The following is a 26,708-nucleotide window of genomic DNA, read 5'->3' as shown; positions in this document are numbered from 1 at the left end:
TTTCTTCACTTTCAGGAAACCCGTCTAATTACTAATGAACTTGAAGTCTCTAATTCATCCCAAAAGCATTGCTGTTTTGGTTGTAAGATTCTGAAACACGTGATTAGGATTTATATGTGCTGACAGCAACAAGACAGAGAGTCTAAAGTCGTGCTAGCATAGATGGAAGTGAAAAATGTTCGAGGAAATGTCAGATCATCAAAGTCATGAGGATACACGGGACCATGAATGTCTGCAATCCATCCTTTAGTTGTTGTGATATAGTCACACCACTAGCATGGTAAATGACTAAAATGTGCTGCATGGGGTTTAGTTGGGTAGAATCTCTTACGTGGCTGACCTTCACATGCTTCAAGTATCCTTAAGAACAAAAAGCTGCTGATGAATATGTTTTATGAATCGACATTTTTTAAGTCTAGAAGCCTTTCTACAAAAGGAGTGAAAGATACAAGGACCTTTATCACTTTGTGGTTGAGAAGGTTAAATATTTATATGTAAATATGTCTGGGGCCTGTAAATAAATATAAGTACAATATGTCTTTCTGGTGTAAATATGTTGAATATGTCACACAAAGCTGCACGTCTGTTAGCTAATCTTAGCCTCCCAGCGTGGCTAATTATATCACTGCGGACTAATCCTCTTATCCCAAGAAAATCTCAGCCGTGAACGCCAGCACCCCGTTATCATTTTATTAATATGCACTTTCTTATTAATACATCGTTATCACTATTTGCACTTTATACACTGAAGTCAAGGCATTTGGCTAAAAAAAGAACAGACGGGGGGGGAAAAAACAGGAAGAATGTTTTCTCTTTCTTTTTAAAAAGCTCTGGTCATTTATAGTAACATTCGATACGTTTAGAAAGATTAAGAGGGGAAGCAACTACAACAGTGGCATCCAAACAGACACTTCCAGGGCATCTGGCTGATTGAGTCACTTCATTAGAGCCTTCACAACCAGCCGAACCCCTTCATAAGCTCTGATGTCAGACCTGGACCCTTCGGGTACTTCACTCATGTGCTGAAATCTTTCCGCAGCACTTAACGTGCAATGTTTAAACTTTTTCAACCCGCCTGAAGGCCAACAACCAAACCGTTTCATATGAAACAGTCTCGTGACACATCTTGTGATTTCGTAGAGCCTGTATCTGAACGACACCAGAGGAAGTCCCTTCAGACGTCTGCAACTGTAACCTCTTGTGCCTTCAGGACACGGAATGCACAATAAGTGTCTTGGTACTGTGTCACAGTTCTATACGCGTACCCATTTGGCAAATAAAGTTTGAAAACATAACAGAATTTAAAAATATATAATTAAGTGATGAATTGTTGATAAAGACGGGGCACAGCATGCTCTTCAATAATGGGTACGTAAAGAAGCAAAATGATCTGAGGATGAACTCCAGCTCTGTGGTTTGGCTTTGAAATAATATGATCATTAAGATAATTATGATCATTAAGATAATCATCATAATCGATGACATGGGGTAAACAAGAAAACCATAGTTAAACAGACAGTTTGCAGAATCAAACCATTAAATTATAGCCATTTTGATTAAATGTTTATGAATAATTGGTCAAAGTACAATACTGAGCAACTTGTTGCTCTCGCTCTCTCTCTCTCGCTATACAAAGTGGGAATTTAAGATAATTTATTCTTTCATTTGGACAGAATTCGACATCTTCATTCTTCACTGAATTGTCGAATTAAGATCAATAGTCCGTGGCTTGGGAATAGTCTGTGTTAATCTGAGCGGCTCCCAGGCCTCCATCAAAGTGTCACTTTGAAAGTGAAGTCTGTCCTTCAAATACGTCGTCTTAGTCCAGCTTTAGTTTCACTTCCCCTCATTCCGTGTGCTTTCCCCCCCCCTCCTCTTAGCTGCTTCTCTTTTCTTCAAGCGAAGAAGACAACAAAGATGATGAAGAAGACCACGAGGACGAGAAAGATCTTGATCATCAGCCAGCGGTTGGAGGAGACTGACTGGAAGTATTTGAGGATCTCTGTGTGGGCGGACTCCACGTTGAGCTGGGTGTCCTCCACGTTAGCGTCGATCCTGTGAGAGAAGGACGACAGCAGGTTCAGTTGTTAAACAGATGCTAATTATCTTAACAATCATACCTTTTCTATCAGATCAGTCGGATCTGGTGATAAATGACAAGTTATATATGTGACTCAGAGTTCCTTTATTATATCTATATATTCCTATACGAGTCCATTGCTTCATCTAACCTCTGGATGGTCTCCTCCTGCTCCTTGACCATGTGTGCCAGCTGCTGGAATATAGAGCCCAGCTCCACAATGGTGCTCTCGATGTTCTGCATGGTGTCTGCACGGCTCTGGATGTACGAGTCCTGCAACGGCACAGCAAGCAAGATCTCAGAAAGGGCCACATTACAGCACATGAAACGCACACGTTCCTCTCCGTGTGCCTGACTTTGACGAATATGCACCAACAGTCTACCTGCTCATCAATAAGCTGGAGTTGCATGGGATTGGTCTGAGAGTCCATATCGATGGCTACGTCGCCCATACTCCTGGACTCATCCTGCATCAGGACCGAGCTCTCTGAAGGGAGACAACAAGCAAAACACACACGTGTTGAACAAGATCAGACAGAGATCCTCAGTGGTAGAGGGGGAAAACAGAAAGAACAGCGGGCACATACAGTAGCTAGTTTATACCCGCTGGGAGAGTCAAGCGTTCCCGGGAAATACCTTTTAAATTTGAGGTTGTATTGCCCCGGTAACCATTGCGCGGCTCACGAGCTGCATGCGGCTCCTGGGCCCCTTTTTTGCGGCTCCCTAAAATATTTTTTAATTTTTGCATTATAGATGACCAAATACAAATAATAAATCATTCACAAGGACTTTGATCAGTTCCCAATCACAACAGCTGTTAGGAAAGTACACTGCCAGTCAAAATCTTTCTGTACATACAGTCAGGATGTATTTAAATTAACCAGTAATTATGAGCAAATCTGCCTCCACATGTGTTCCAAAGATGTAAACATTTCTATTCAAGTACCTGTTTCTGGCAACCACTTTAATCATCATAGTATAATATGTATGTTATTAAAAGGTTAAGGCTGGACTGTTGTACTCTAATGTCTGCTAATTACAGCGATAATAATCAAACTCATTTTCAATTAGTTGTTGGTTATTTCAAATATATTTCAAAAATAAAATATTACAAACATTTTTAATTCACAGATCAATTCGTTCCCTAGAATTTATTGTAGGACATCGACAGTGAGCACAGTGTTTGAGGTTTTACCAAAAACACTGAAATAAAGCTTGTTCATAAACATTTCACTGGCAGTGTAAACGCCCCCAGAGGAAGCATCTGAGCTTGCTAAAGGACAACATTTGGCTATTTGTTTTAAAAAAAGGTAAACTGAGCAGGAGCCAGACATGACGATTATTGCCTCTGAGCCAAAACAAATACTCAATAAAAAGGTGTGTTCACTCTATTACTCTTTTTGTTAGATGAAGAGGTTATAATTGGATGCAATTTGTGCTCCATGTTAAGGTTACACCAGTTGGTAAGAAACGTTTACCTTTCACCCTCGTCTGTGCTTTAAGAGATTATGTTTAGGTTGTGATTTGAATGAGCTGCGTTTAGTGTTTAATCAGCACAAAATGTGGCTGAGGCTAAACTTTTCCCACAAACAATAATCAGTAAAGAGTGAACACGCCCCTTTATGAAGCTGCAACATCATGCTGTGTTGACCTGTTGGTGCCGTTACTTTACTGCGAGACAATAGTAACAATCCTAGCGAGCGACAACAAGTGTGAAGCTAAGACGTGGACGGACTCACTGAAGTTGTTGGCCATCAGAGGGGAAGACGAGACCGTGGGCTGTGAGAACTGCTCTCTCCTGCTGCGCTGCTGCTTCAGGTTCTACAGGAAAAAGGGACAAATGATGAGGAGGTAAACACGACGGTACCCGATTCAAACATTGTTAGTATCGTCTGCCTTGATTAATGATAGAAGTAAGACAAACATCTCTCACCTCTGTTCTGACGTCTAGGACTGACTTGAAGTCATTGGACATTGAAGCCAGTTTGGACTGTAGACAACAACAGATACAGCAGAGTTAAACAAAGTGCAGCTGAATTCATCTGTGAACAAGAATTCTAAAACCATTTTCTGATGCCATTTTATACGAGATACAACACTATTTATACTAACATTTTATTAAAAGTATGCACTGTCCTCCATTTAATTGTGTATGAACAAAAGCACATGATTAAAAAGTTCAAGAAAACAAAACAAATATGTTAATAATCAAGAATATTTTAAATAAATAATAGGCAAAGTCACGAGGCACTTGGACTCGATGCACATACAATATAGTATGAATTGGACCGTATTGAATGTACCTGTAATGACACCACTATGGTGTTAGAGTGGGTTTGGATGTGTCGGCCACCTGGAGCTGTGCGGGACCTCACCAAGTCCTGCAGCTGTGCAATCTGTTTGTTTAGACTTTGGATGTCCTAAAAACACCAGAGATAGAAAACCGGGTGTATAGTTTTACACGTTAACACAGATAATATATAAACAATGCACATGTTTGCAAAACCACATTTCATGGGAATTTAACAATTCAACTCACTTGTTTAATGATGTACGTCAGCTCCTCGATCTCCACGGCCTTGTCGTCAAACAGAGATTTTCTTTTTGCCACTAAAACGTTATAAGAACAGCATTTAGAATCAGCACTTTCAACAATATGACACCAAAATAGATGATTTACACTAAAATAACATTAAAAGGAAGACTTACATATAGTGAGCTTTTCCAGTTTGGCAAATGTATTGCTCAAGTCTTTTCCAATTCTCCTACAAGGAGACAAACAAACAAAAATGTAGCTTTCTTTGTCATGCACATACTAAAAGGAGTACTCCAACAAGTTGTTATTTAATACGCGTCTTTGCATTCCTACAGGAAAGAAGATTATATCAATTTTATCTCTGTGCTGTGTGTCTCCCTGCTTACAGTCTTTGTGCTTTGCTCCACCAAACAAGCCCTGAACCAGCTTCTCCACTAAAAATGTTTTTCAATCTTCATGCAATAAGGATGAGGAGGTAATAATATGTGAAAGCAAAAAGGCAACACCCAAAATCACCATAAAAGAACAAGTACATTTCGCAAACATGTACGAGCTGGTGATACACGTGAGAAGACAGGCTATGAGGAACTTACTTGGCCATAACTGTGAAGTCACTGCGCTGCCTGAGCGCGCTGTGAATCGGTTTACTGGGCTGGACTCCATTCTGTCAGGAGACGTAGAGAGAGAGAGAAACATTAAAACAAGAGGCTGAGCAGCAACTGTGAAAACATGATTTAGGAGTAATCAATTGATCAAGTGACAGGGAATTAACCAACATGTTTATGGTGTCGACGGGTAACTTCTGGTTAAAGTCCATCTGACACTGGATTATTGAGGACGATACCAACGGTGACGTTTAAGGATTTAAAAACACATAAATTGGCCAATATCGCCATTTTGACAAATAACATAAACAAGCAAGTTTAATAAGGATCCCCTTGGACAAATAACTGTGACCACCATATGCACCGAGTGTAACATTCAGTTACACTACCCCAAACACATCTCTGGCATTCCTATACTGCAACTCCTTGTTTTACATCAGCCAACACAGTCATCAGTACCTCTGTGATAACTAAGATCTGCTAATACATTGGCACAGCTGGTTGATTTCCTTTCATCGCTATTTTAGAGATTGGAAATCATATGTTGTCACCACTTCGGGATTTACAGTAAAAACACGACTGAAAGAAGACAACAAGAACACCTACGTGTGCTTCACTTGACCCAAAGAGACTATTGCAATAGGGAACAAAAACTAGACACAGAGAGAGAAGTAAACAAGGAACCAAAAGCAAAAGTCACCAAACACAAATTCATCTGAGCGACTAAAAACTACACATCAGCGTAATTGTGATTTAAATATTGGGACTAATTTTACACCAAGTGATCTGTGTTTGTGCTGCGATGACAACGTACCGGTCTGCCCTGGAGGGATTTACAGGCTGACTGGAACTCGAGGGTCCGGTCACGGCACGTCATCTTGCCGACGGCAAAGGGTCACCAGCCGGCTCTAGAGAGCAGAAACCACCCGGGACTACCGGGTCACCTTTTCTTCTTCTGGTCCGGTGTGATGAATAAATATAGGAAGACCTCCCAAAAACTCACATCCAAGGCGGAGTTTCCTTCATGGGCATATGTACACACGTCTGCAGTGACGGGAACAGACGTGTCAAGACAACTTGTTAGCTGACCGTTTGAAATGTAACTGATAAATTAACACATTTTTGATGTTACGTTAGATAGTCGGTACTGTTAGCTAACAGCAGGGTTCTCTGACACTAACAACTAAGAGGTCGACTAAATCACAATAAACAGACAGTATATAACTGTCACAGCTCACAAGTAAAGCCACAGGTGAGTTAAACACACATATCATGAGGTAACAATGCTTGTCTGGACCGGCTCTGTGTGGGTAAAGGCCGTCCATCACGACACACAGCTGATCACGGCCTGACCCGGCTAACACACAAGCTAACTGTTAGCTTCAGAGAGCTAACCGGGCTTCCCGTGCGGTCTCTCCTGCTCTACCCTTTGTTAAATTCGACCTAAACTAACCACGTGAGGTTAAATCGTATTTAAACGACACCAAAACGATCAGTTCCTACTCACTTGAATCGATATTACATCATATTTCGGGAGCACCTCGACGTTTCTGGTTTAAACTAATCAACACCCAGGAGTTTAAGTTCCGATCCGGGTAGTTTCCGGCACCGACGTCACTGCCACGTCTACTTTACCGAGGCAGAAAATCCCTGTTGGTGCAACATTCACCACCAGGGGGCACCACAACTCCTGTTTGTAGTTTAGTTTCATCCCATAGTGTATACATTATTTAGTTTATATATATAAATTAAGTGAAGGAGGACAGTACATTAAAAAAAAAACTACAAAATGTCAAAATAAAGTCAAAAACAGGAAGAATACAAGAGAATACAGGAGCCCAGGTGAATATAGGGGACATCCTATTAGCAGCAAACCAATGAAATAAATAGCCAACCTAAATTATCATCAATAAAATAAAGGACTCCAAGTCAAACAACACTTTCAAGACTTAAATTTGCCACTTTTGTTGTGATGGTGGCCTAATTTTTTATTGTGCACTGATATCTTACTTTAAATCCTAGAACCCAGAAGAAATAGTAGCTAGGCCCATAGTAACCCTCATTCCTGCACAGAGACGGTCCCTGTAACACAATGTCTAAGCGCAGTGTAAGCACAGTATAAACTGAAATAATTAAGGTCTTGAAACACAGGGACACGGAGTCTCAAGATCAGGTTCTAACCCTCCTAATGGACGTTATAATGCCAGTTTAGTGTGCTTAAGAAGTACATTTTCCTGTATTCCCAAACAAAGCAACAATCACTTGCCAAACAGTTGACTTTCATCTGAAGCTTTGCATTCTTTGGGGTTTTGGGGTCTGAGGCCCTGGATCCAGCCTTGCCAGTAGCACAAAACCTCAAAGAACAAGTATCCATGTTGGTATTTGACAATTGGCAAACACAAGTTGGCAACAATAGAAGTTGTATAGTTTCGGTTGGTTCATTTGTCAGCTTATTTCCTAACCTCCAAACACCCAAACATTTGCTCCCGTAGTTGTGCCTACGGTGTAGAAATGTGATAGACTCTGAATTGTAAGTCGCTTTGGATAAAAGCGTCTGCTAAATGACTGTAATGTAATGTAATGTAATGTCATCTCTAAATAAACATCTTCGGTCTTCTGTCATCTCCAGAGTTAAGTGGGAGATGAAATATCATCCACAGGATGTAGAATAAAAACTTTATTTGCTAAATTTGTTTCAGCATACAAGGAATTTGACTCCAGTTTTCATGAGTTGTCAGTATACTTATCCACATTGTCTACAGAACACATATAGATTTAGCCTTTGATTCAGTATCAACACTAAAAAAAGACCACATTACTACGACTGTAAACATATCTAAGTTTATTTATATGGTGAAATGAAAGCTATACATTAAAACTTTTGTTGCGTGTAAAAGGTACTCTGCTAAATCCTAATACCGTTAAGAGAAACAAATACATTATTACTAACTAAAAAAGAACCATGCATTACATTCCAATAGTATTGATGATTGCTTTTCTAATTTCATTAATCTGAAAACCATGCATTGCATTATTTTGTCTAATCAGGATTTACGTTTCTCAGACGGTAGATTTGAGCATCATCCACTATAAGAGATGTTGGAGCCTAATGGTGGAACAAACAATGAACAGTAATACTGTATGCTATTAAACCTAAATTATTAACAGAGAAACATATAAGCGCACTCATAGAATAAGAGGAACAAAATGATCAATTGGTCACTTCAGGCTGATGCCTGCTGAAACCAAAACATGATCATTAGTCATTAGTGATGTTATGCTGATGTAGAACTGAACCTTTGAGTTTTTTGAGAGGGAGCAGAGGAGGAATGAACAGACGGAGAGACAGAGGATGTGATTGGCTGCTGGCTCAGGTGAGTCGACCTGCAGGTACGGTATGGACAGAGAGATAACATCCAGCAGGCTCTCTGATCTGCTCTGACTCGTACGGGTACCCGCATCCTCCGCCTGACAGGCTCCAGCGCGACCAGACCACAACTATGCCTTCGCCTCTTTACCTGCTAGACCCCCAACCACAAAATCCCTCCACCCGCCCCCTATGCCCTGCATTCATCTACGCTCCCTTTCACCTTTTATACCTCCCTATAATCCACCATACTTATCTCTTACTCTGAGACACCTACCTCTATGCTTTCACACATATTTGATCTCTTTGCTGAACATCAGGACAGAACAGAACAGTTTCTCATTTTTATCTCTTTTCTTTATGTGCATTACCTTCAATTGTTAAGCTAAATCTCATTTCATCATATATTGTTTATATTTTTATCTACGCTGTGGCTCTATGAATGACTATGTCGGTTGGTTGGGCGGTCCACTACATGCCATGAAACATTGTACAGACATTCATGTTCCCCAGAGGATGAACCCTGCTGACTTTGGTGATCCTCTGACGTTTCCTCTAGCGTCACTATGGGGTTTGTGGATTTTCATATTCTAAATTCCTACATTTATGTCATGAATGTTGCACAACACGCTTTGGCAAAACTAGACTTAATTATGTTCATAACAACAGAGCAAAACTATTGGATTTCTTTGTGACTTTTCAGATACTTGTTTCCCATGTAGTAACAGGAGCCGTAAATCTTTTATCAAGGTTGATGTCCTTCAGTGGACTGTGACAGACGAGGCCGGTGGATCCATGTTTCTGTTGCAGATAACACTGTTTGTTTACTTTGTAAAAAAAACTAAAAAGTTCTTTGTATTCACAAGAGATGCTAAAAAACACTGGCTTTCCTGTCAGTTCAACAGAAACCTGTGATCACACACATGATTCGTCTTTGCACTGCACATATTATCTTTTATCGTCTTTGCACTGCACATATTATCTTTTATCTCTGTCTCTCTCACACACACACACACGCACACACACACACACACAGGGGTGCTGATATCATCTAACAAAACACACTTGCAGGCCAGATAGCGTCCAGTACCTGCTTCAACACAGCTGCTGCTACAAAAGCAGGGAGGACACCGTGGCTGGAGTTATTAGAAAAAACATGGCTCTGAACGCAGAGAGAGCAAGGTGGAAAAATATAGGAAGTCCTGATACAAGTGCAAAGACTGAGTGGTGCAGAGGGAGATGGATGAAGTGAAGGGATGTAGAGGGATGGAGGGAGGCAGACATGTATGTGAGCTACTAGTTGAATACAAACATAGAAAGTAAAATGAATGCATGAAATGTATGAGAACGTAATGATAAATAGTCAAAGACCCACATGAGAGTCTGTGCAGCGTTTCTGCCTCTCCATTGCCTCTCCATTTTTATTCACCCGGACGATGATATTTTTGGGCTTCTGACGTGTGCAGAGCTTTAAAAAGCAGATTTTGGAGTAAAGGCATCTTTTTTTGTATCATGATGGATGACTCACTGTGTCCTTTTCTCTTTCTCTCTCTCTCTCTCTGTCTCCCTAATCTTGCAGCTATATTTAGTACTGGCATGATGCCCTTCCAGACAGATAGGTTGGCAGCAGCATTTAGCTCCTCTTTCCTCTCCTCTCCTCTTTCATCCTCTCCTCTCATCTTCACACTCTCTAAAGAGTAACACGGGCCAAATTAAACGGCTGCTAATATAGATGCCATCAATCATTATAATACGATAATACTGTCATGAAGCTTATCAATTTATAGGTAATACAAATAGGTATAGTCATTAACATATCACCCGTCCATTGGTCTAAAGTCTGCTCTGTAACGTGAGATGATAATTTGGGGGGAAAAAAGGACTGAACATCATATTGCCAGCCACTTTCGTCATCATCATCGTCATATCCATCATAATCCATGCCAGGGGGATAAAAGCCACAGTGCCCAGCAATACCAGTGCACAGAATACACAGACACAATCTTCATCTCCCAGACTCTGTATCTCTCACAGAAACACAGATCACACTGAAACTTTTGTTGAGCAGCGAACATTATGGCCACACTTGGCAATTTGGGGTAACTGCTGAAAATACGATAACAAATAGCAAAAGTAGAGAGTGAAACGACTCAGTTACACAGAAATCTCTCTCTAAAGTTTGCTAACGTCATTAGCGCCATAACCTTCTAGTCATACCTGCCATACCCTAAGTGTAATAAACTAAGCAATTACTGCTTATGAATTTCACTTTTTTTTCTGTAAAAGGAAAATGTGGTTATTTCGTCTTTTTAAAAATCACATATTCTCGTTTTAAGTAAAAGAAGTAACACCATGATGTAAAAATAACCAGAACAAAAAACTCCAGGTGTTATGCAATGCTGTCACATGATATACATTATTTTATGTGAGCTGGGTTTTAGCGTTTGTTTTACTACATGTTTTATCTATTTTATCCTGTTTTATGTATGTGTGAGCCCATGTTTCACCTGGCTGCAAGACACATTTAAAGTTAAATTTAACTTGAACTGGTCATGTGTTTTGTTTGTAAAATCTTAATTTGCAAAAGTAACGAGCAGCAATAGCTCTCAAATAAATAAAAAGTACAACATTTGGCTCTGAAATGTAGTGGAGTAGAAGTATGAAGTAAGTTCAAGTGACTCATAACTGTCCTTGAGTAGATGAACTTTTGTGTAGGACTGCGCACCTTTGTACTCGAGCAGCTTCTGACTCAGCAGTATAAACGAGGGGAGGAGAGGGAACAATATTATGTCTCATAACACCACGACACATCACACACGCACACTTTCTCTGGACCCGACTGCCAGGGTGTCACTGTAATCAAAAGTGTCTGTTTGCCTTTCATTATCGTCAAAGGAGAGATTAAAACAAAGAGATGGGGGAGATGACGTCAGAGCAGATTAGAGTGGATAAACAGTGACGGGAAGAAAACAAGAGGTTTATATGAAAAATAAGACATTTCCTTTAATAACAATGTAACATCACGGTTGTATCCTGGTATCATTTTCAATATATTTGACGATGTAGTATAGACTTTTATGTGGACATTGAATTAATTAATTGGCATTTATATACTAATACAACATAAGACTGCATTGTTTTCTACAAAGACATCATAATAGGGCACAAATGGTGTAGCAGCAAAAAAAGAGTGTTTTCTTTATACATAGCTACAGTAGTACAATGTATTGGCAGCGAAGAGATTCATTGCAAGGTATAGCTAAAATGAAGTTACAAATACATCTCTAAAGTATGCACTATGTCATACACAAGGTCAGGTTAGAGATTATAAAATGTTATATAGTTTAGCGAGGGGTCTCTATAGGCTAAGACACTGGAGGCTAGCACAGGGCTACCTTTACAGTACAATGTAGCACAAGTGTGCAGATACAAAGCACACTGATGTTTGATACTGACACAGGATCAGGACATTTGAGCAGGATATTAATATGTCCATGTTGTACATCTTAAAGAGTTGCGACGTTGAAGTGATGGGAGGCAACAACAGATACTAATGCTTTGTGTTTTTTAAGATAATGTTTTGGGGGCATTTTCTTTCTATATTTGCTGAGGGGGGAGAGAGAGGAGACGACATGCAGCAAATGGTCGTGAGTTGGATTCAAACCCGGACTCAGTCTTAGTACATGGGACGCCTGGTCTCCCAATACTATTGCTCCCTGAATGGAATTTGCTGTTGTTGCTTTTATTGTTCAGAATTTGTACTTTGAAATTGGAAAATTTGGTAACAGGAAGTAACAACCGGAGCCCCAGAGATCTCAGCGCCACAACTCTTTTAGGTGGAATGTCTTTGATACGTCGTACATGTCTGCATGAGTGGAGCTTTTCAATCTGAGTCCATTTGCTCTTTCAGCTGTTGTTTTTTTCAGTGGACTAATGTAAAGTATGTGCTTTACAATCTGAAACACAAGTGCAATCTGTACTGAGCTTCAGGGACTCTTAGGTTCCCCAAAACATTTGTCCACAAAATGCAACATTATCAAGAAATGAAGGCTAGAAAATTGGAAAAGAATTGAGGGTAGCTGTTTCCCCTTTTTCCAGTCTTTATGCTAAGCTAACTGATTGCTGGCTCCAGCTTCATATTGTACAGACTTGAGTGTGGTATCAATCTTCTTATCTAACTCCAAGCATGAAAGGGAATGAGTGTATTTTCTGAAATGCCAAACTTCTCGTTCAAAGCCAAGACATCGACACCAGTGGTTTGAGGCTACAAACGCTTTGGGGGACCGTCTCCTGTTCCACATTATCACACAGTGTCTGGTCTGTACTCAGAGGACCAGTTCAGTTCTCCTCATATGAAAAATGCTTCCAATCTGATTATTAAGACGCACACATAAAACTCCTATAGGTTCCTCTAAACCAGTGACTATCATTACAGATCTGCTGCAGCTCCACATATCTACATTAGACTGTGCTTATTGCTAAGTGTAAATAAAAACATTATTATCTCAAAAGAGGTCTGAAATAACACAAGAGAAAGTAACAACAAGGCTCTAATACTTGGTCATTAATATGTTGTGATATAGAGGTAGTGATTGAAGCATTGATTGATAGGAATAACAAACGCTGAACAATGGACTCAAGCGTGGAAAAATCATCTCATCTCAGGAGAGCATAAATACAGAGCTTATCCCAACAGTTCTTTAGCTCAAGGCTGACACACGAATAATTCAGCCTCTGGGCTGTTTTAATCAGCAGGATCGTGAAAGTCATGGGTAGAGTACAGACATTAATTATGGAATTTCAAAGCTACTGTTTGTCATGAAGATAAGACGACACTGGTAAAATGTTCTCAGTAGAATTTAGCACGGGACAAAGGGTTTGAATGAGTGTCAAAAGATGGGTTTAAACTCCATGACCCGTCATAATGGGTCCTCAGAGCTCTGGCCCATCACGCTCACTGACAAGCTGCTGAAGAACCTCGTCCTTTCTGAAACCGCCACAGTCAAAATCAACGTTCCCACCCAACGGCCAAGCAGTCATGAACTAACACGGAGTTAAACCGTGAGATTCGGTCAGAATACAAAGAAGTTATGTTCCAAGTGAATAATACTCTTTCCATCCCGGCTCGCACATGCAACAAAAACAGCCATGTTTTCATTCACCGCACTGGGAACGGCTATTTGCTTGGTTTCTATGTGCTGCGGACAACACCGCCCCGCTGATTGTTTGAATTACACATTATAATGTATATAGTCTCCCATTTGTGGCCTGTGTGAGCCGTGTCTGTTTAAATTCAATACATTTGGGTATCGGTTTAAATGCTGACTGTATACATAGACGGCCACCCAGCGTGACTCTTTATGCAGACGGATTAAAGATGAACAAACAAAACAAAGACTCACATTCTACAATAGAGCATTTTCAATCAACGTGACAGAATTATAATAAAAAATATAACAGAGGCATATAATACAATATCAAATGAAGACTTTGCAGTAAATTGCAAATACAAACAACTAACATATGTATATTTGCACACTTGGTCTGGCACAAACAAATGCTTATGGCTACCTGCATTCATTTCACATTGCATGTGTGTGTAAATATGAATGTATATGTGTGCCTGCTATAGCACAGAGTGAATGAGGCTGTGTGTGTCTGCATTTGCAGTGTCGTCTGTGTTCCTAGTATTATAAGTGTGAATGTTTGTGTGTGAAGCCATGGACAGCCGCCAGCCCTCATTATTGTCATTCTCCTCACTGCCTAAAAGAGAGGCAAAGAGAGGCAAAGAGAGGCAAAGCGGCTGCTTTCAATCCAGGAGCCGAGGGAAGATGGAGACAAAAGACCCAAATTAAACAAATGCCGGAAAGCGGCTTGGAGAGCCAGCCCGTGGTCATACGCTTTGAATGGAAGAGAACGGCTGCAGGGATATCCCATCTGGGTCTTTCAGTGTTGAGACCACACAGATACTCTCCATCCCAGCATTCAGCTCAACTATAGGTCCACGCACACTGGGGTGCCAGTTCATATGCATGTCCTATGTCCTTCTGGTATGTCTGAATGTGTTGCTGTCGTTTGTCAAATCCTCAAAACAGAAATTGGCCTTAACTTCACCCTGGAATCCATCTCAATAAAATCACAAGTGTCATTACGTAGGACTCTTGCGTATGACCGATCGACTTCATATCCATTGTTCTTTGTATAATCAGTCAAGTTTCCACTGCTCTCTTGTATCATAAGTTGAGACCTAAAGAACCTCCAAACCACAGCGGATCAGGAGCTCGTGTGATTGTGTCCACCAAGACAGAATTTGTCCGAAATCCATGTCTCTCAAAGTTGCAATTAAGCTGCCTCTTCATCCCTCCACTCATGGGATGTGTTTTGTGACTCTACATGTCTGTACACGCAAGTTCATGTGGACTGACAAAAGCTTTGCCACAAAAGCAGAGGAGGTGGTAAGATGTTTGGCTGCACATGCATACGTAGATCTATATTCAGGCTGTAATGCTGCACTTGTTGCTTAACTAAGAGCGCTGCTACATGTTCTTGTGTGTGCTTCCGCTAATATTTCCTTCAGTCTGAGGTTACTGGATGTCCAAGCGTCTGTATGCTCCATGGCACTGATGCTGAGAGTGGGCGATGAATCAACAAGGGTTGGGTGGAAAGAAGGAGGTGAAAAGAAAGTGAGTAGACACATCAAGTCCTCATGGCATCACACCTGGAACAGTAAACATTAAAGAGAAGAAGGTTTCAGATTAAATCTTTTTTTACACATGTATGGTGGATTCTTCAAATGTGCACAATGCGAATCTGGTGATAAAGTGAGCATATACATCTGCTTTTTTTTTTATGTTTGATGTCCAAAACGGCATTTATTTTATTAATCAAATATACTCACTTTGTGGGCATTGTAAGGTTCAGACAGTGGAATCAGCACCAACACTACAACTAATAGTTAACCCAATCTACAACTTGAGTTACAGCCACTCCCAACAAAACTTTGTCACTGCCTCAAAAGCTCAAGCATCTCATCAGCTGTCAAACTTTCATGATCTGTATAGGAAATAGATTGTGGGTTGGTTATAGCTGAAGAGCAGCAGGAGGATACCCTGAATCGGGAACACACAGCTTCAATTTGGACCGCCTGATGCAGCTGAAGGTGCTTTATTGATTGCATTATTCTAAATTACTCACTTTTTGGAGCTCTATTTTCCACACAGTATATCTCTGTCTGTGTATTGTTGTATTTCAGCTACATATTGTTCAAAAACAGTTCAACAGAATCATTGAAAAAAAAAGTTCAGACATATTTTTTTTTGTTTTGGTTGCATGTGAACTGACCTACAGCGGCGAGGGTTGAGCGTACGGTCTTTCTGGCTGCAGCTCTCAGCTCTGATGGTGCAGCGGCACTGACAAGACGTCGCATCCAGTGCCCACTTCCTCCCTCTGCAGGGACGGCAACGAGGCCTCAGAGATGGCGACGGAGAGGGAGAGAGGCCGGTGGGCGGATGTGACGGAGGAGGAGGTGACGTAGAAGGAGGAGAGGATGGGGGTGGAAGAGTTGGGGGAGCATGGGTCCTGGATGGAAGGAAGAGGGGTGTAGGAACAGTGTGGTTAGCCGCTGAATTTATTCCTACATTGACTAACAAGAGTCTACATCAACGCAAGTGGCTCTGTGAGTCTGTACTTTGCACAACGAAAGGTCAAGGGATCGTCAAGTCTGAGGGCTTCATCCCGAGGGGACAATGAATGTCTGACCACCTCATCACAATCCATGCAATAGCTGGTGGACCGACACACCGACACACCGACGGACCGACAGCCACGCTCCAGGATCATTACGGGGTCTAAAAGATTTTGCTATTTTGCCATTGATCCCACACCACGGCTAAAAAAGGAATGCACGGCTTGTTTAAACATGCAGTGCCAGACCGAAACAAACCAACACAATGCAGTGTGTGTGGGAGATGTGTGACTAATGCGGGATACTGTTTCCTTTGCTGCCGACAAACTTTCTGCTCTTTCTGTCGCTCTGTGCTTCTGGTCGTTACCATGGCAATAGTGACATAGCTGCCGACGAGGCTTTCAGTTTCTCCTCCAGACGCTCTGTACTTTCTCCGAGTCTGAGAAAGTTGCCTGCATCAGTTGGTCCATTAACTGGAGCTGGTTCAGCCTCAGTCTTCCCGGGAGGCCGGCGGCTTTAATGAAGTTACTTAATGAGGCAGAGAGGGGCAATCTTTGTCCAGAACTCCGATGACCACGCCTGCCGCTGGCATGGAAAGAGGAGTTGGTATTTGGGAGCAAATTACACAGATTTCACCCCTGCCAGAGTCTGAATAAAGCCTGTTCTGAGTGATGGATGGGTGCTGAGGGACATCACACCCAAACCGAGTCACCTCTGGCCCCCCGGAGGCCGGAAATGACTGACAGCAAAGTGAAGAGGAAGCAGATGGAAAACAAGAGCTAACTCTTTCATCCTTCACCGCTCAGGACTGAATCATGGGAATCAGAAACAGAAGCAGACACTCGTAGCTCAAACTCACCTGTTCCTCATAGATTACAGTGTAAAAGGTTACTTTTTAAATGTTTTTATTGAGCTTGAATGATTCAAACTGACCTTCTTAACAGCCTGTGTTGTGAATTCTATAATATGTAATATAACTGATCACAGCAACGAATAGTTGCTAGATACTGTTATTATAAAGCTTATAGTGAGTCCCAGGGCTGCGGGCTGAGTGTGTGTGTGTGTGTGTGTGTGTGTGTGTGTGTGTGTGTGTGTGTGTGTGCGTGTGTGCGTGTGTGCGTGTGCGCATGAGGGAGACCTTGACTGCTGTGGCTGTAAAACAAATTGTCCTTCAGTAATGATGTAGACCACATAACCTAGTTTCTGTCAAATATTCACACTGAAGTTGATGGTATCTGGAAAATACTAACAGAAGTAAGAAGATCAACTTAAGGCTTGTAACTGAGACTGAAAAAATATATATTAATAAATGTGTGTAGTGAATATTCAACATACGCAGCTCTGATGGCTCCACTTGTCTTCTGTCTGGACTTTCCTCTCTCCTTTTTCTTGTCTGTTCTTGTTGGCTTCAGATAGGGCCTGGGAATATCAGACAAACAACATGTCTCACACATTAAGGGGTCAGGAGTTATATTTTTGACACCTGTTCGAATCAAGAAATTGAATTAGTAGGAAATAACAAAAAAACAAAGTAAAATCAGTGAATATATTGAATGTATCATTAGATGAAGCCAATGTGTTGCATGTCCGAGTTGAATATTTGCAAAGGTTTGTATTTATTTACTTATTCTCTGATCAGACAGTTTCTGACTTATAACTTTTTTGTCTGTATTCTCTTCAGAAAAGTTCAGATTTCAGCATTTGGGAAGTTTGTATTCTTTTGTCTGACAATAAAAGGGTTTTGTAGAAAAACATGTTTATATTTCTCAAAGGAAGGGATCAAAAGACGGTTTTATTTTAGTGTTGGTACCAAAAGTCATGTTTCGTATCTACTGTTAGTTATCGAAGAAATGTCAAACAACACCCAGTCCCCATATATTCCATCTCCAAATGTTGTTTTCACAAAGAGCACAGCCTTTAAGGAATGATCTAATCCAAACATATAGGCCTTCAAAAAAAAACATGATAAATCTCCTTTTCAAAACAGGAAGCTCCCAGTGGAGTTCAAGTAAACTTCACATACTGTGTATTCTATGGTGTATAATTTCAGACATTCATGCAATATTTCTTTTAATACTCCTAAAGTATTCAATTTTGCAACTTTATCTGACTTTGCATTACTTTTCATTTGTCATATCATACCGTAACAAGGTTCTGTTGTAAGTACTCAACAGTGAGTTTTTATATTTATCTCATATATACCTATTATTTGCAATCATTTAAAGTAATTTCAAGTATCAGAGACAGAAGTCGAAAAGAAAAATCACTCATTAAGCATAATTGAATGCTTTTGATGAATGCTCTTGATTGTAGAACGAGTGGTGGAAAGTACATTTACTCGACTATTGTTGTACCTCTATACACTTCTGGTGTACTTACATTTATAGTATTTTAGTTTCATTATACTTCACTTCTACTCCACCACACTTCAGAGGGAAATATTGCACTTTTCACCAAAAATACATTTATTCAGCCGCTTAAGTTAGAAGTCATTTTGCAGAAAAGGATTTTCAAAACCTGTGATTGATTGATATTATTTGTACTTTTACTTTTGTACAATTCTGAAAGAATGAATTTTACTTGTAATGGAGTATTTTCACAGACTGGTATTACTACTTTTACTTAGGTAAAAGATCTGAATACTGAATACAGGTCACTGACAAGGAAGCTCCAATAATGGCTGATTACTATCTTTTCACATGACATTAACAAATATCTATCAAAACAATGACGTCAGCGTGGGCTACCAGCAGAATAGAGAGACACTCCCCAAAACGTGGAGACAATGTTCAGGAAACATTACACTTATTACTGCAGCTTTGCATTTTGGGGTCATGTCCACATTGCCTGATGTTTACCAAACTCTGTCCATTTCCCTGTCTTCCTTATCATTTTAAGTGCCTCGTCCTTATAGAGCACAATCTGATTTACTTTAATGTATACTGGTGCCCTCAACAACAAAGTGCATCTGCTCACTGCTTTGGTTTTTGGCTTTCCTGATTTAACTTCCTCTAATCTCATCTGCTATAAACTTTGTTAAACTTTTATCAAATTACGAGGACAGTGTTCAGAGGCTGAGCTCTGATGATATTAACTGAGTGTGCTGCTGCTGCTGTTGTTGTCTTTGGAGCTCTAATTTACTATCATGGATGCGTGACTCTGCTCCGTCAGTCTGTGAGAGAGCACATGGCAGGGGAGATAAAATCATTGCTACGGTGACAACAGGATGCGGGCCGTCCCAGGGGATGCAGGGAGAGTCACACAGATGCTAACTCACTGATGGGCACACACACACACACACACACACACACACACACACACACACACACACACACACACACACACACACACACACACACACACACAGAAACAAATATTCTCACACACACATGTATACTAACACATAGAGAATGTACACGTGTGCAAATACATGCAGAGATTTAACAAGCGCAGTCACACAGACACATGAACGGGGGGGGGGGGAAATAAAATTATATACACATACATTGGAATCCTTTATTTATGTCCACATCCTAACAGGAAGTAGGAGGACGTAAACATTAAAGATGCAATCATATGATTGTGTGATTGGACCTGCCAGTACGAGGTAGTACACAAACAAACATCAGGGATCCAACTGAATTGTTCCTTTCACAGTGTACAGCTGTCAGTCCCGGCTGAACCTCAACATGGATAACTTCCCCAAATGCAATTTGTCATAAAGATTCAAGGTGACTATGGCGTAGTTTGTTGTGTTTTTGAAACTTGCTGTATTTAAGGTACTTTTCAGTCCACTGTATCAACAGCATGAATTGTATTGTGTCCTATTTGATTCTTCACCATGTTTATTCATAGTTAAACCTGGAAAGCGAACATTGACATGTTTCATCTATTAAAGTAAAATTGAAAATTTAAATTTGTTTATTTCTTGCATTCAAGAGGTGAGATGTTGGCCGGAGGTGTTGGACTTTTCCAGCAAATAATGAGAAAATGTTTGAAACTGCTTCAAGCCTTCTGTCCTCGGATAATGAATATGAGAACAAGTAACCTTTTTCAACACTATTATGCCACTTATGGCTACTTGGGTTTCATCCTATGAATACCTCCTCCTCATCAATAACATCATCAGCAGAATTATAAGAGCATCATTAGTGCTTATTATCAACATGGCTTCACATTAGGGATGAAGGAACATGACCTTTCACAACAACACCTCACTCACACACAGTTTAACAGGAACAGACATGGAGAGATTAAAATGCAAAGAAGGGAAATAATAACAATACTAATAATACATTGTGTTCATTAAAAGCGCTTTTCATGAAGACACTTTAAGTGAAAAGGATTTTAAAAAACAAAACAATATATAACACACAACATGAATCACTCATTGAAAGCAGTTCACTGAACTGAAAAACATAAAAAAACATAATGCGTTACCTTGTTGTAGGTGTTGGCTGGATTTGTTCTTTTAATCTGCTCACAGATAAAACAGACGTGTCAGCATAAAGGTGCAGTGAGGTCAGTCAACGACAGGTATACCATGTATCTCTGAAGACAGACTGTGTGTTTTATTACCTGCACTCACACTGACTGTGCTCCACGAACAGCAGCTCAATGAGCTCATGCTTCATGAAGGAGGTTCTCATCAGCTGCACACAGATCAGAAAAATATTCAAACATTATCTCGCTGTTTCCAACATTAATCATCTACACTGAAGCAGGTAGGGATTTGGTGTGTGTGTGTGTGTATCTGTGTGTTTACCTCCATGGTGACCGTATGTGTGAGCGAAGGAACACACTCCAGGGCCTCATCAGCACAGCAGCCACCACATCGCCTCACCGACACACAGGATGGGACGAAGAGATGGTGCGTCTCCCCCGGTAACTCCCGCCAAACCTCCACCAGAGTGTCCCGAGGCTCACAGCCGCTGCGCGAATAAACCTCCAACCACCGCCGCACTGGTGGAGATAAATTAAACACAGTCATGATTTCATTTTCTCACTATCAGCTCCATAAAGTGGTGCAGGGGTCTTTGTAGAAACAGGGACAGCCTACCTTCTCGACCCTCCCTGGATTTTGGGGAGTCTGCCGGCCGCCAGTGAGCAAGCTGGAGGGGGAAAATAAAAGTGATGAGCACATGTGAAAAGCACGTGTTAATAAATTTAGGGTTTCTTGGTCAAGTTAACCTGTTAGATAGCGTTCAGCTTTGCACTTTGGAGTCATGACAAGTGGTTGAATTTCAGTCCAGCAAAAACGTAGATGTAATAGCAGTCAGTGAAAAGGTGGGTCAATTAGGACTTTTGTATAAAAGACTTAAGAAAAACAACATGTTTTTATATTTAAAATACATGTAATACATATAACAACATGCATTTATTAATATATAACAGTAATCTAACTGTTGAGCTATTGCCTGCAACGTCCTGTTTGACATTGTTGTAAAAAGGCTGCTGGTGCATAACAGATCAAAGTATTTCAGGTTAATGACCACCACAATATTTCACACCTGGCACCTGAATATGACACGCTCCATAATGCATGATGGTAAATGGAAAGGAAGAACTTGATTATTGAACTTTTATACACATGTCAGAGCCGCCCTGCAGTAGTATGAAGGCTCAATAAAACCTGCCTTATTTTGGGCTCTATTTTCAAATATTTCCCGCAGGCATTGGGCCCATTGGGTCCATTTAAGTATGTAACTGAACATGTCGACGTTCCCGACCAAAAATCAACCATATTTTCAACAACATGACTGTACTGACTGAACAAAGTGAGAGAGGGTGCTGCTGGATTTTTGAACGAGTTGTACCTGCTACCTTTGCCCTCAAGCCTATCACCTGACTAGCGTTTGAAACACTTTCAGTAGCCACGCAGCAGTAGATAGTGAGCGTATCTCATACTTCTCAACAATAAACTGTTACAATCTGTGTAGCTCTGCGTTGACAAGCAAGACCGCCGAATATTATTTCATAAGATGAGCTGAAGGGAGTATCGGTGATTTGATCACACAGTAATATCAACCCAATATATTATACTATTTACTGCTATTATTCTTGCCCACATGCAATTTATTCTCACATATAGTTTCTGTCCAAAGTCAACTCTGGGTGGGAAAATAACCAAGTACAATTTTGAGGTACTTATATGAGCAATTTCATTTTCTTACTTATACTTCAACTCCACTACATTTCAGTGGCAACGTGTACTTTTACTCCACTCCATTTATTTTACAGCTAAAGTTACTCATTCATTTGCAGATTAAACAGATTAAACCAGTGGTTCCCAACTTGTTCGACGTGTAAGCATTTACAAAAAGTGTAAAGTGTGTGGTTGGGGCCTCTTTGTTGTGTTTCCGATGTCAATGAGTTGTTAGCAGTTCCAGTAAAGATAAGATTTACCCTCAAAACTTCTGATTGAACAACTGTTTCTGCCAAATTTCACATATAACAGCAAAGATTAGTGAAAACAGATTTGTATTGCAGAACATAGTATTTTCTTCGTTTTGTCCTCTCCCAGTGACCATCTCCTGACCCCTCAGATTTATCTTGTGACCCTTTGGAGGCGCCAGATAAATGCTGTTCACACATTGTCAACAAAATAATAATGTCATATATAATTTTATATCAGTCACAGGAGATATCTTACTGCGGCAGAAGTACTTTCACTTTCAAGACCGTAGCGTACATTTAGCTGATGATACTTACTTTCGTACTTCTACTTAAGTAGGAAAGAGACACTGGATTTCATAGCGCTCTAAAACACACACACTGGCGTTATTGGACCTATGTGTGTGTGAAGACCAAGGCCACTTGTAGGGGAATGTAGACTTTGTCCAGTTGCCCCCCTTTAACTGCTCCACCCCCTTGTACCCACCCACCCACACACACACACACACACGCACACGCATATACACACACACACACACACAGGTTTGGCCCACATTGATTCCGAGTTAAGCTGGGACTGAGGCCATTTTGTGACTGGTAGGATGTGAGCTTAAGTAAGTGTGTCTTTTCTGAATCAGTCTTTAAGATGGGGATACGATTACCTCCTGTTGGCAGCCACACATTCACATTCACATTCACACACACACACACGCGCACACACACACACACACACACAACCACCACACAGCACACTGTACAGATGGGCCAAGAGTGTGTGTGTGTCCTACAGCTATACACCACCTCCTCCACACTCAGAGTCTCATCTCTACAGGAGAAATAACGATGACCCCTTTTCCCCCAATAATCTGTCAGTAAAGCAGACAGCATGAAAGCAGAGAGCCTCGGGTGAGAGACAGCGGCTGTGAGCAGGTGAAGAGTCACACTGCTGTGTGTCATAGCGTAGGATGATGCATTACTAAAACATATCAGCACAAAGTCAGGGCTGGGTCTCACACTGCTGCAGAGCACTGCCTGTTCCTGAAACAAGCCTCCAGACATAAATAAAGAATCAGCAGGTCTCTCCATGTCTGTGGGCCTGCTGCTGTTTGGAAAATGTCAGTATAAACATTTCTTATCAGTGATAACTAAAAATAATAATATCCAACCTCTTTTTGAATGACACAAAGCAAAACTTACAGTCCATATAGGATTATTGGTACCATTGTTGAGTGAGACGCCCTGACCTGAAATAATTAGTCCTTTAATCAATCAGTCAACTGCCACAAATAATTTATAAGGAAAATAATGGTTGGTGGCAGCCCAAAATGGTTCTATTAATGTTTAAAAACTAATTTACTAATGCTCTAGATCAGTTATAAACCATTCAGAATGACGTTTGGGTTGCCAAGATGACATTCGCTTTGTCTCTTTTAGCTAACGTTAGCTCTTAAGATCATCAGGAAGACAGTTTGGGAAGTACACGAAGTACACGAAGTACACCGTTGCGCATTCTGACCCAGAGTAAGATGAGAAGATTGGTATCATAGATATGATCAGCACCACTCTCATGCCTGGTCAATATGAAGCCACACCTAGCAGCCAGTTAGCTTAGCTCAAAGACTGGAAACAACTAGCCTGTCCAACTGTTAAAATAACCTACTAGCACTTCTAAAGCTCACCAATTAACATAGTATATGTTGTTTTTTTATTAGTACGAAAAACTAAGTGTAAAACGACTATTTGCTGTTTGGGCCTTAGGTGTGGCACTTAATGTTAATGTGCCCGGCTATTTCTTGGGCCCAACTAGTTGCTAGGCAACCAGAGGAGACTCTAGGAAGTTACTGCCCCAAATAATGTCTTTATAAAAGATGTTGTTATGTTTGGACAGAGCAGGCTATGTTATCCTGTTTTAAGTCTTTATTCTAAACCCGGCAAGAACAGCACCAATAAGAACATTTCCCTAAACGTCAAAGTATTCCTGTCATATATATAGCCTACTAAATAATCCATTCATTAACAACATTGTGAATGAATGAATTACTGTATTGATGCCCCGCCTTTCTGATGAATTAAGCTATAGCTAAAAAAGACAAGGTAAATGCCATGCTGGAGGAGGATTTTCCACAACCTGGCAACCCACAAGTTGTTCTTTTGAATGGCTTTTACTGATCTACAAAGCGTTGGTAAATTATTTATTACAGCATATAAACTCTATGTATGGGGTGACTAAGGGGTGGAAAAATGTCTGGCACTGAATTGTGATGTAGAGGAGACAATAAATACCACAATGTCGCTATAAAGTCAATAAATCATTCACTAGACCGGAGGTGACAGATGTCATTGACCTAGAGGGGATAACTTCCACACAGCTAAAAGTCCCACATGTTCCCACTTAACTAAATGCATTCAGAAGGATGTTAGATTATCTCCATCAAGTGACCGTTAATATGAGCTGGAAATGAACCTGATGGCGGACCACCACACACATACAGTCTTTAGGGTCAAATGCCGATACATACCTTGGCGTGGGACGTCGGTATTCTGGTTAGCAGCAGGAATTGAAACATTCCTAGAATAACTTGAAGCATAATCCCCATTGTGCAGGAGTCGAAGGGGAGCGCAAAAAAAATGTTTTGGACCAATCCCAAAAAAGAAAAAAGTAGGTGGCTTGCCGGCCGTCTCCTTCCTTTTGCTTCTGTGTCCGATTAAAGGCGCAGAAATCCCGCATTCATTTCATTCTCCAGGCTCCCTTCCTTGAAAGGACACCCAGGGTGGCATCCTCAGTGTTGGATAATAACTTTATCTTGTTCATTTGAGACTAGATGATCGTCTAAACTAGCAGGAGTCTGTTCCCAACCTAAACTCGGATAATAGTTTGTATTTTAATTAGTCAGACACTGGAGTAGGCTGTTGTGTAGAATAACCCTCCTTCCACCAATTACAGGCATACAATTTTGCCACTCTCAAGTAATAATTAAATATGATTCTCCATCTAATGGTGGCACCATAACCTTAAAAATGCTGATTTTCTAATCAGACTTGTTTAAACTTTTAATGCCTTCCTGTATTTATTCTATTAGTCTATTGGTCCTGATCCCATTGAACCAGTGTGGGTGTCCGGGGTGTCGTGACATTAGGAGCATCCAGCATCCAGATTCCCGCTGAAACGTGGTGCGATCATAAAATCATCTGTGTGGCTGAAAGAAATCACATCAGTCAGCTCGGAGGACATTTATCCGGTAGAGACCCGACGCTTTAGCCCGACGTGCAGAGCTGGACAGTGGCGCATATTCCGCTCCCCGGCTCGGTCAGTCTCTCCACGTTGTCGCTCCCACGGAAAATATGATCTTCCCGTTTTTTTTTTATCCTCTTATGAATATAAATATGACCGGAATAACATCCTCCACTGGCATGGCAGCACCGCTACAACAGAGCCGGAGCAGCAGGGTAGTCCGCAGACAGAGAGAGAGGTCTGGTGTGTCTCTTCATTAGTTGTTGTGATCGGTTTCCTCATTTCCTCTGCCCTTGAGACGCACGCAGCGTAACCATTGCACTGCCAACTTTTTCCTAACGGGACAGGCAGACTGAATACAGGTGCAGCGTCTCTACTGGATCCAAAGTAGGGGTGTGTGTGTGTGTGGGGGGGGGGGGGGGGGGGGGTGGAGGAGGGGTCAGGGGGCATTCAGGGGCCTCTTGTATGTGGGGAACAGGGCCGTATAGCTGCCCCTGAGGACAATGAGGTCATGTCCTCGGTTTTATTTCTGCACGTTTGGGGTTTTTAGAGCAAGGGCTTGTATTCTCCTAATGACTCTGGTTGAAACATATCTGGAACAATAGGTCGAATAATCAGTGAGTCGATTCACAGAAAATGGATCTGCAGCTTTTGATAACTGATAAATCGTTGAAGTCATCTGTTGAGGAAAGAGTGCCACAAATGAACTGGTACTCAAATGTGAATATTTCTGGTTTTATTATTGCTCTATAGTGATCTGATGGTTTGGGACAAAATAAACAATGTCACATGGAATACTCTGGTAGGGATT

General features: G+C 40.9%; 2 protein-coding genes across 5 annotated transcripts; both read right to left on the bottom strand.

The window, feature by feature from the left end:
- Positions 1 to 676: 676 nt before the first annotated feature.
- On the bottom strand, positions 677 to 6,845 carry stx5a (syntaxin 5A). 3 transcript variants are annotated; one of them, XM_076103318.1, is made up of 12 exons: positions 6,729 to 6,845; positions 6,036 to 6,265; positions 5,210 to 5,280; positions 4,790 to 4,845; positions 4,620 to 4,690; positions 4,384 to 4,500; positions 4,014 to 4,070; positions 3,820 to 3,901; positions 2,717 to 2,803; positions 2,464 to 2,567; positions 2,232 to 2,353; positions 677 to 2,055 (listed from the first exon to the last, which is right to left on the bottom strand). In XM_076103318.1, exons 2-12 carry the CDS (start codon positions 6,096 to 6,098, stop codon positions 1,896 to 1,898), a joined length of 990 nt encoding a protein of 329 aa, XP_075959433.1. In that variant the 5' UTR covers positions 6,099 to 6,265; positions 6,729 to 6,845; the 3' UTR covers positions 677 to 1,895. The 3 variants fall into 3 exon arrangements, with proteins under 3 accessions (XP_075959433.1, XP_075959434.1, XP_075959435.1); XM_076103319.1 differs by lacking the exon at positions 2,717 to 2,803; XM_076103320.1 differs by lacking the exon at positions 6,036 to 6,265 and having other exon boundaries at positions 6,729 to 6,804.
- Positions 6,846 to 13,991: 7,146 nt separating this feature from the next.
- On the bottom strand, positions 13,992 to 25,585 carry vegfba (vascular endothelial growth factor Ba). Of its 2 annotated transcripts, XM_076104018.1 has the most exons (8): positions 25,185 to 25,585; positions 21,332 to 21,383; positions 21,038 to 21,234; positions 20,851 to 20,924; positions 20,713 to 20,748; positions 17,608 to 17,691; positions 15,930 to 16,166; positions 13,992 to 15,306 (listed from the first exon to the last, which is right to left on the bottom strand). In XM_076104018.1, exons 1-8 carry the CDS (start codon positions 25,260 to 25,262, stop codon positions 15,285 to 15,287), a joined length of 780 nt encoding a protein of 259 aa, XP_075960133.1. In that variant the 5' UTR covers positions 25,263 to 25,585; the 3' UTR covers positions 13,992 to 15,284. The 2 variants fall into 2 exon arrangements, with proteins under 2 accessions (XP_075960133.1, XP_075960132.1); XM_076104017.1 differs by lacking the exon at positions 13,992 to 15,306 and having other exon boundaries at positions 15,842 to 16,166.
- Positions 25,586 to 26,708: the final 1,123 nt, after the last annotated feature.

The sequence above is a fragment of the Anarhichas minor genome, unplaced genomic scaffold (genome assembly GCF_050575085.1).
Source record: "Anarhichas minor isolate MPS153535 unplaced genomic scaffold, ASM5057508v1 ptg000028l, whole genome shotgun sequence".
Lineage (NCBI taxonomy): Eukaryota > Metazoa > Chordata > Actinopteri > Perciformes > Anarhichadidae > Anarhichas > Anarhichas minor.
Note: the sequence above shows the minus strand (reverse complement) of the source record. Positions and strands in the feature narration are given on the sequence as shown.

What these genes read in the sequence shown, in the direction of transcription:
- stx5a (XM_076103318.1), bottom strand. Translation starts at nt 6,098, where the DNA reads ATGACGTGCCGTGACCGGACCCTCGAGTTCCAGTCAGCCTGTAAATCC. An exon ending in ACTGGAAAAGCTCACTATAT is followed by an intron (nt 4,691 to 4,789) that starts GTAAGTCTTCCT and finishes ATAACGTTTTAG; the next exon opens with TGGCAAAAAGAAAATCTCTG. An exon ending in TCTGATGGCCAACAACTTCA is followed by an intron (nt 2,804 to 3,819) that starts GTGAGTCCGTCC and finishes AAAATATTTTAG; the next exon opens with GGAGCCGCAAAAAAGGGGCC.
- vegfba (XM_076104017.1), bottom strand. Translation starts at nt 25,262, where the DNA reads ATGGGGATTATGCTTCAAGTTATTCTAGGAATGTTTCAATTCCTGCTG. An exon ending in CACAGTCAGTGTGAGTGCAG is followed by an intron (nt 20,749 to 20,850) that starts GTAATAAAACAC and finishes ATCTGTGAGCAG; the next exon opens with ATTAAAAGAACAAATCCAGC. An exon ending in CAGCCAACACCTACAACAAG is followed by an intron (nt 17,692 to 20,712) that starts GTAACGCATTAT and finishes TGATATTCCCAG; the next exon opens with GCCCTATCTGAAGCCAACAA.